This window comes from Colossoma macropomum, unplaced genomic scaffold, assembly GCF_904425465.1.
Source record: "Colossoma macropomum unplaced genomic scaffold, Colossoma_macropomum, whole genome shotgun sequence".
Taxonomy (NCBI): Eukaryota; Metazoa; Chordata; class Actinopteri; order Characiformes; family Serrasalmidae; genus Colossoma; species Colossoma macropomum.
Genome location: NW_023494785.1, coordinates 1,247,501 through 1,257,500, shown reverse-complemented (window position 1 = coordinate 1,257,500; position 10,000 = coordinate 1,247,501). Strand labels below are relative to the sequence as shown.

At 40.8% G+C, this 10,000-nt stretch overlaps 1 protein-coding gene across 1 annotated transcript in view; it reads left to right on the top strand.

Moving 5' to 3' along the window:
- Positions 1 to 10,000, top strand: part of ntn2 (netrin 2) — a 42,871-nt gene that overhangs the window by 7,476 nt on the left and 25,395 nt on the right. Inside the window, exon 2 of the mRNA XM_036580944.1 lies at positions 8,304 to 8,492. Within this exon, the coding sequence (XP_036436837.1) occupies positions 8,304 to 8,492 (189 nt within the window). The remainder of the gene's footprint in view (positions 1 to 8,303; positions 8,493 to 10,000) is intronic.

Below are 10,000 nucleotides of genomic sequence, written 5' to 3'. Positions count from 1 at the left end.
TCCAGTGTCAGAAACCACAGGATCAAGTCTTTTAGAGATACTAATACTGATGTTGGCCTGATGCATTGTGATCTGTGTAGCTCAGTTATTTTCCTCTGTCTGTACATAATGATACAGAGATCCAAATGCTGGCAAATTAACACATTGCAGAACAATATCTAGCACTACAAATACTAACTACTAACCTTGCTAACGAGTGGAATATTTAAATGTGGGGCCTGTCTGCTGGGTATTGTAAGGCTAGTTACAGGTAACTGTGGATTTAGAGCCTGGATATTTGGGGACTGGTATTCTCTCTCTTTGGGTACTGAGTATCTTGGGGATGAATATTTGGGTACTGAATACTGGATATTTTCTATAGGTAGGGTGTTTAGGGGATGAATATTGGGGTGTATCTAAGGGCTGAATATTTGGGTACTGGGTATTTTGGGGCTGAATATTTGGGTGCTGGGTATTTTGGGGCTGAATATTTGGGTGCTGGGTATTTTTTGAGGCTAGGTGCAAGTACTGGGAATTTTGGACTGGTATTTTGGGTTTTTTTCTCTCTTTAGGCACTGGGTGTCAAGGGGCTGGACACTTGTGTACTGGATATTTAGGGAATGGGTATTTGGGTACTGGATACTGGTGCTGGAAAATTGGATACTGAATATTTAAGCCCTGGATATTTGGAGTCTGGTTACTGGGTATTTGGGGCCAGTACTGGGTACTCCGGTTACTAGATGTTTTGGGAATGGGTCCTGGGTATTTTGGGGCTGGGTGCTGGGTATTTGGAAGCTGGTAATGAGTCTATGGGGACTAGGGGATGGGTATTAAGTGCGTGGATACTGGGTATTTGGAGGTACTGGGTAGTTGAAGGGTAGGTAAGAGTTTGGGAACTTGGTATTTTTGGAGACTGGTACTAGGAATTTGGAACCTGGGTACTGGATATTTGGAGGCTGGTACTGGGTATTATAGGGGTTGGATAGTGGGTATTTTGGGGTCAGGATACAGAGTACTAGGTCTTTGCCTGCTGCTGTATCATGATTTGTGTAGCTAGGTTAATATTCTCTTCTGTTGAAAGAATGCAAATATCAGCTAAATAACACACGGCTACACAATGTATGAGCAGAATGATGATATGTATGATGATATGATATGTCAAAATATAAGCTACTAATGTAGCTAACTAATGAAATTACCAAATGTGTTGCAAATTGATTGTTTTTTAATTGCTTTATGTCAGGTTGCACAGACATTGTTTGAGTCTGCAACCAGTTGCATGAAATTTGAACTGTGTACAGTGAATCTAAGGGTTAAAATGAGATTATAGGCTGTTAGTACCGATGTATGGTCAGTTTTCCAGGCTGTGTTCAGTATAAAGAGCACAGAGATCTTATCCCAGATCAGCTCTGCTTCAGGGCTGCTGCTGATAGCGCACCATTCATTCACACTAGCACACACCACTGCAAATTACTCTAATAACTCACTCCATCAAGCACCTGGGGCGTGCAATTCGTACGTGCAGTAATAGAATATGCTGTAATGTCCTCTGGCTAAAGCGTTTGACACTCCATTAGTATCAGTAATGACCATCGTTAATCTTTTTCTGTCTTTCTCCCTCGCTCTCTTTCTACATTTTTCTTTTTCTTTCTCCCTCCCTTCTCTTTCTCCTCTCCTCCTCTCTCTGCCCCTCTCAAATTCCTGAATGTTCGTTCTTTCTTTCTTTCTTTCTTCTCTTCTTTTGATTTCTCCCCCACTCAATGCCATCTGTTCTGCTCTGGTCTGCTGCTTCCATCTCCAAATGACCCCCAATACACACTCACACACACACACACACACACATACCCAGGACTCCCACAGACTTTTGCCCAACCTGGCAACCCTCCAGTGTAATCTGTTTAAAATCACCCCCATCAACACCCTCCATAGAGAGAGAGAGAGAGAGAGAGAGGGAGAGGGAGGGAGAGAGAGGGAGGGGGAGGGGACTCTAACAGGGTGATGTGTATGGCAGACCACAAAAGCAGGGTCACACTTGAGTGAGTTAGTGAGTGTGTCCTGTGCCACCTGTTCAGAGCACTGGAAGTCTGGGTCCTAATTATCTCGTCATCTCGTCACTGTAAGAAGGGCTTTTATGATAACTGAAGACTGCGGTCACCTGCTACACTCCTCCTTCACCCTACACAGCACTAACCTGTAATACAGACAGTACACAGATGTACTATAATGGCTGTACTATAATGTATGTAAATATACCTATATCAGATGTCAAAGTTCATAGGTGAGGATGCCTGCAGTCCTGTAATGTTTATATGGATGTATATAATTTTCCTATGTCCAAATGTGTTTCTGTAAGGGGATGATTATTTGATGACTGCGTACATGGTATTTGGGGCCTGGACACAAAGTATTTGTGGAGTGTACAGGGTATTTGTGAGTTGGGTACAGGGTATTTGTGGAGTGTACAGGGTATTTGTGAGTTGGGTACAGGGTATTTGTGAGTTGGGTACAGGGTATTTGTGGAGTGTACAGGGTATTTGTGAGTTGGGTACAGGGTATTTGTGGAGTGTACAGGGTATTTGTGAGTTGGGTACAGGGTATTTGTGAGTTGGGTACAGGGTATTTGTGGAGTGTACAGGGTATTTGTGGAGTGTACAGGGTATTTGTGGAGTGTACCGGGTATTTGTGGAGTGTACAGGGTATTTGTGAGTTGGGTACAGGGTATTTGTGAGTTGGGTACAGGGTATTTGTGAGTTGGGTACAGGGTAATGAGGGGCTGTGTACAAGGTATTGGAGCCTGGATACAGGGTGTTTAGGGACTAATTACAGGATTTTTGTGGACTGTGTACACAGTACTTGTGGATTGGTACAAAGTATTTGTGGACTGTGTTTACAGATTGTGTATAGGGTATTTGTGGATTTGAGTCGAGGTATTTGTAAATTTGGGTGCAGGGTATTTGTGAATTAGGTACAGGGTATTTAGGGACTGTGTACAAGGTATTTGTGGACTGGGTACAGGTTAATTAGGGACTGTGTACAAGGTATTGAGGTGTGTGTACATGGTATATTGGGACTGGGATGGGTATTTGTAGACTGGGTACAGAGTATTTGGGGCCTGGGTACACAGTATTTTGAAACTGAGAGCCTGGGTGCAGGGTATTTTAAGACCAGTGGGTGGCGTTTAGAACTGGGTGCAGGGCATTGCAGACTGGGGGATGGATTTTGGGTACCAGGGATGGGTATTTGGAATGGGTGGATGTCTATTTGGGGACTGGGTACAGGGATTGAGGACTGGAGTGGGTATTAATGGGGGAAGGGTATTTGGAATCTTGGTACAGGGTATTTGGAGACTCCAGTACAGGGTTTCAGTATGTAGAATTTGGCTACTGAGTATTTTATTTTGGGGATAGGTACAAGTACAGATACTGAGCATTTAGGGGTTGGGTAATGCATACTAGGGGTCTGAAGACTGGATGTATGGAATTTGGGACAGGATATTTGAGTACTGGGTATTTGGGTACTGGTGCTGGGCATTTGAAAATGGGTATTGTGGGACTATTTGGGTACTAGGTGTCTAGGAAGTGACATGTATAGCATGTAGCTACTGAGTATTTAGGGGCTGGATATCTGAATACTGGGGATTTATGGGATTCAAAGTTTTTGGGGATAGAGGATGATATTTTGGAGTATTGTGTAAATGAAAACTTGGAGATGGGTATTTAAGGGATGAGTATTTGAGTACTGAGTATTCAGGGTTAGATATTTGGACATAAGGTATTTAGAGGCTGTATACTGAAATATGGTATTTTGATTTGGCATTGAGTATTTGAAAGCGATAAAATGAGTACTAGGTATATGAAGGCTGCGCCTTTGTGACCTGAACATTTTGGGGCTGAGAAATTGGGAATTAGGGAATTATGGGTATTTGGGAACTTGATAGCTAAGGACATTCATCTGAAATTCTTGGATTTGAAGTTAATTGTTATTTTTAAAAATGCAGTGATGCGGGTTCTGTTATTGCTTGGCCAGTAACTGATAATAGTGTGTTTTTGGCAGTTTTCTTCCAAATATTGATCATCTAATGTAAGATAAGAGATGTTAGTGTTCTGTAATTGTTATACTAAATTATGTGGAAAGCTTATGCTTTCCTCACATAAGGTTAAGGACATCAGCTGAACTACAGACAGAACAACATTCAGCTGTTTTCTATGTTAAATAAAGGTGTATTAATATGATAATATCTCTCCACATGTGTACATACAAAAATATAATCCTGAGGCACAATAAACAATTTCCAATTTCAAACTCACACACCAGATTTAGTTCATTATCTGTGTGTGTGTGTGTGTGTGTGTGTGTGTGTGTGTGTGTGTGTGTGTGTGTTAATTAAGTAAACATTCTGACCTAAAGGGTAATGAATAAATTAGAGGATCTAATTAAAACCTGCTGAGCTCCGGCAGAGAAAATATGTCTAGAGCAAAAAACCCTCCAGTCTACTGAACAGTCTGTCAGTCTGAGTGTCTGTCTGTCTCTCATTCTGAGTTTCTGTCTTTGAGACTCTCTCTCTCTGTCCTTTGGTCTGTCTTTATGTCTGCATGTCTGTCTCTGAGTATCTGTCTCTTTCTCCGTCTGAGTGTCTCTGGAGTGTCTCTGAATGTCTCTCTCTCTGTCTGAGTGTCTCTCTTCTCTGAGTGTCTCCATCTAAATGTCTGTCTCTCTGTCTGAGTGTCTTTCTGTGTATTTTTCTGTCTCTTTGTCTGTCTGTCTGTCTGTGTGTTTGAGGTCATTTGAAATTTCGTGTGTGTGTGTGTGTGTGTGTGTGTGTGTGTGTGTGTAAACTCTGTCGTAGCCTAAAGGCAGTGTGTGTAATGGAGTTTTACTGTTTTAGTGATGCTTTGATATGTTAATGATTTTAATTATGTTAATCCACTGCAGCCTAATTAATCACAATCATCTGAACAACATCCAGATTCTTTACAGCACACACACACACACACACACACACACACACAAACACACACACACACACACACACACACACACACACACACACACACAGGAATCCCTCTGAATACTTCAAAACACACTCATAAACTCTTTATTGGAGTAAACCCACTAAACTCCACTCTCTCTCCGTCTCTCACTCTCCGTCTCTCTCTCTCTCTCTCCGTCTCTCTCTCTCTCTCTCTCTCTCTCTCTCTCTCTCTCTCTCTCTGATGCTAATGAGGAATGTGAGGGAGATTGAACTTCCTCCACTCTGAATGTGTGAAAAGAGTGAAATACTTACAGCTGTGTGGTGTGTGGTGTGTGTGTGTGTGGGGGGTGTGTGTTAAACTGACTTTGCAGTGAAATTAGTTGCAGGTTGTGAGTTGTGTGAAACTGTTGCCATGGAACCAGACATTTATATTAAACAACGCAAAACCAATCAGATCTGAGTGCATTTGATTATCTCACTATTTAATCAGATTAGTAGCTGGTATTTTTCCTGTTTTATGTCATTCTGGCTAAAATCTTAAGCTCGGAATACATTGTGGGAGACCCTCATTTACAATGTAGCCGAGCCATACAGAGATCAGGGACTGAGAAGTTGGGTAGTAAAAATAAATCAAATGTTATAATAAAATAATAAAAATCATAATAGTAAAATTAAATAATAAAAAGGTACCAATAAACTGTTAAATCAATAAACCATTAAAATTACAATATAGTAACTTAACAAGTAACAGATCAGGTAAAGACAAAATAAATAAAAACAAATTAATTAAATAAAAATAAATAGAAGGCCATAAATTGACAATAATAAAACAAATAAAAGGAATAAAAATAATAATAAAAAGTAAAACAATAGCTGAGACATAGCTAAAACATATCAAAATCATATTAAAAAATAAATAAAATCAAATAAAGCAGTGTCAGGCTGTGTGGAGGTGGTTAGAGTTTAAAATGTTCATGTGACTCCAGAGAGTGAAGTTTTATCCAGCATTTACACAATTTGCATGTTAATTTTAGGTTATTTGATACAACATAATACAAATATTATCTAGACTTCATCAATGTTAATCACCTCAGGCTTTTGCGTTCATCTTCACCTACTTGTCAATCAAATGCATTTCTCAGCCACTAAAACCGCCCTGCGTTAAGCACACGCTGTGTTTAAAAAGCTGAACATCCTCTAACAAACCAGAACAAACCCTGAAACATGGAGCAATTCAAACAGCTGACAGGTTCAAATCAGCGATAATTTAGCTGGCCAGATAACGAGGTACCAGAAAATAAACTGTGTTATTTTTCTTCTGTTTTGTTTTCTTGCCCATGATATGCTGAATGAAATCAATAAGCTGGATTAAATTACATTGTGATTATGTGTTGTTTGTGTTGTGATCAGCTGTTGTATGAGGCTTGTTTCAGTGATGAGGCAGTTGTAGCAGAATTCCAAACAAGTTTCAACTGGACTTTAGGAGGCTTTACATCCGTGGTCACTAACTGCAGATCCACCTCCCTGCAGACTTTAGCTCCAACCCTGATCCACCACATCTGATGGATTTGGGTTGGAGGACAAACCTGAAGGAAAATAGATCCAGGAGGAGTTTTGGTGACCCACGCTTTACATCATAGCTGCCTAAAGCTGACCCATGAAGATGTTTGATTTGGCCTGCCAGAAAATGAAGAGAGAACAAGTTGCCCTGTCCCAACCCCACTGAGAGGAAAACATATGTCTATACTACACATGGCTTACTGAATTTGTTTAAAAATGTATTTCTCAATATAGGGTCATGCTTTATTTGGATGCTCCCCTATAGATGATCTATAGATACTTACATTACTAACAAACTTTCTGGTGATACTCAGTTGTTCATCAAGGTACAAACAGTGTAAATGTTCCCTCAAAGCTCCAACAGTGGTTTTAAGGTCTGATTGTGAACCTTAAATAAGTGTTTCTCCAGGTGAAAAGTTCGTATTTGTACCTTTTCATAACCGAATGTTTTAAACAGAACAGTAAAATAAAAGCCTGGAGACGAGACGGGGTGTGTGGAGTCAGTACAGCTTAGAACATATCATTCAGTGGATTATGGCTCAGTTATGTTCCCTGACTAAAGGTACTGAGATGGAGCCTTGAGGGTTCCACCCCAGTGACTGTTTAGTACCTTTATTTCTGAGAGTGTAGGTTTAGGAGTAGGTGTAGGTTTTGGTTTGAGGTTAGGATTAGGATTAGGGTCAGATTTAATAGAATATTTCACACTAAACTTCCTTAAAACTAAAGTTCAGTTGCGTTTAATAAATATTTAGTTGAAAGTTAAAGACAGACTGAGCATCTAAATATAGTATCATTTTACCTACATTCTTTATCTGTACATTGTTTTGTGTTTTTGCCCCATCAGTGCACTTTGATCCCTGTAGACAGAAGGTTTGATCACACCAGTGTTACATTACACAGCTCAAGATCATTTCAGGTTTAAGTGAAATTCAGTGTGTATGTTCAAATTCATTTAACCTTTACAAAAGTAGCACCATGTAAAGTGGTCAGCATTTGGTCATTCATTTAGAAATTGATTTTGAAAAATGCACTGGACCCCCGACTTCCCTCCCAACCCCCACACACATGTACCTGCAGGCGGTTCTGCAGTTGAATTTGCAGTAATCTCAGCATGTTGACTTTAGCTCACAGTGCCCTCAGAGTTACACCGCCTTTTCCTGCACACGCACAGTATCAGATGGTATGTGGGGCAGTGGTTCCTTAGCTACAGGATTCCATACAAATTGGCCCAGTAATAACAGTCTGGTCACCCCACCTCCACACACACACACACACACACACACACACACACTGTGGTGTAGCCAGAATTTCGTTTTAGGGGGGCCTGCTTAGGTGAGGGGCAGCTAACAAGCTTTATGCCCTCAGACAGCACTATAGCGAGGATGATGACCACCAATGGTTTCCATCTCAGCCCTGTAAAACTCCTGGACACTCAATCAGTGACCTGATTCCTTACTGTTGCAGTCTAATGTCGATCGATATCAGTTCAACCTAATATCCTTTTGAAAACATCCCTCACTGTGGGCCTCTAAAATCACCTTTAACAAACCTCAAATAAACAAACATGACTCATCACTGACCTCTAGTGGTGCCAGTGCCATGTCACCATGTCTCAATTCGCTTGTTTTCTGAATTCTGCCATTGCTTTATTCTCATGTTAAAGGGAACAAAATCGCTTCTTTTCAACCATTTCTAAAACAGTAGAATTGTAGCCTTACAGATAAACAAATGCAGAAGTACTGCTGAAACTAACACCACCAACAGTAATGACCTCTGTCTCCTCTCTCCGCAGCGTGTAACTGTAACCTGCATGCCCGGCGGTGCAGGTTTAATATGGAGCTGTTCAAACTCTCAGGCCGGAAGAGCGGAGGAGTCTGTATGAACTGCAGACACAACACGGCCGGCCGACACTGCCACTACTGTAAAGAGGGCTACTTCAGAGACATGAGCAGACCCATCACACACAGGAAGGCGTGCAAAGGTACCGTCACAGTCCGCCCCAGCCGTACATCTACGGTTATCGCTGCTGTCGGAACAAAACCTCATATCTCTATTTTTGCTGATGTTCAGTTTTTGTCTTAATTTGAAAGTGTCTGTTACTTTTTACATTGTGTGGAAATTTCATGATGAATGGACCACAAGAAACGACCCGGAATGACTTGGAAAAAAGTCTGGTTCCATTGACTTCCATTAAAAGTAAAGTATGTTTTTTCCTTCTCCTGTAAAGTTAACATTGTGGAGATATGAGGTTTTGTTCCAACAGCAGCGAAATGTTTATTGTTATGTATTGAATATTATAGCAACAACAATATATGCTGTTATAGCCACACACACTATTATTATATTTTATATTGCATTCTAGGTCAAAGCCCTGTTCATCAAACTTAATTTTAATGAGATTACACTTCTGGAGAGGACTTGTTAGAGGCTTTCCTTCTAAGCCCCGCCCCCAAAGCTCCTCCAGTCTGTGCACTTTTAACGTCTGTTATCTACACTCTTAAAAAAGATGGTTCTTCTTCTATAAAGAACCATGAACGTTTAAAGAACCTGATTAAAGAAACTGATTAAAAAGTTCTCTTTGCATCATGAAATGGTTCCTCAGACTGATGGAGAATGTGCTGTAGATTGTTCTGTAGATGAACTTTTTGAAAAGGGTTCTATATAGCACCCAAAATGGCTCTTCTGTTGTTACTGCAGCACATTCTGAAGAATCCTTTCATGAAGAACCTTTTAATAATGCAGAGGGTTCTTTGTGGATGGTTCTATATGGAACCATTTTCTTTACTAAGAACCCTTGAAGAACCTTCTATTTTAAGAGTTTAGAGATACAGTACCAGTGAAGGCCGTAGCTGATTCCTATTCTGTATCGTTTCCCCTGGCTGAGCTCAGCCGTCGCTGACCCACTGTTAGCCCTGTCTGGTGATGTCATCGAAAGGCCGTTACACACTTGACATGACATGAAAATGTGAAAGTTTCAGACACGATTTTTTATATTAAAACTAAATACAGCAGAACTGACGTGGTTTTGTGGCAGAGAAGCAAAAGGAGAATGGACAGTGCTTCTGCCTGATTCAGTAGCTGGAACTTTATGAGTGTTTTTGCACAGCTGGGATCTCCATAACTCAGTCCGAGCTGATTTTGGAGAAGCAGCTCCACACAGGACGAAGCACAAACAGGGAGAAGGAAGTGCAAATAAGATCTGCTGCTCTCAGAACAACAAACAGTGACACTGTTACTTTGGAAAAGTGAAAATAGCGTGAAGAGCCTCTTCATGTCCACTATATGTCCAAAGGTTTGACACCTTCTCATCCCATCAATGAAGGTGTTTGTAGTGAGTCTGTGCTGCAGTAACAGCCTCTACTCTTCTGGGAAGGCTTTACCCTAGATGTTGAACATTGCTGTGAGGATTTGATTGAGCATTAGTGAGGTCAGGTACTGATGTTGGATGGTCAGTTCTGGGTCACTCCAACTCATCCCAAAGGTATTGGA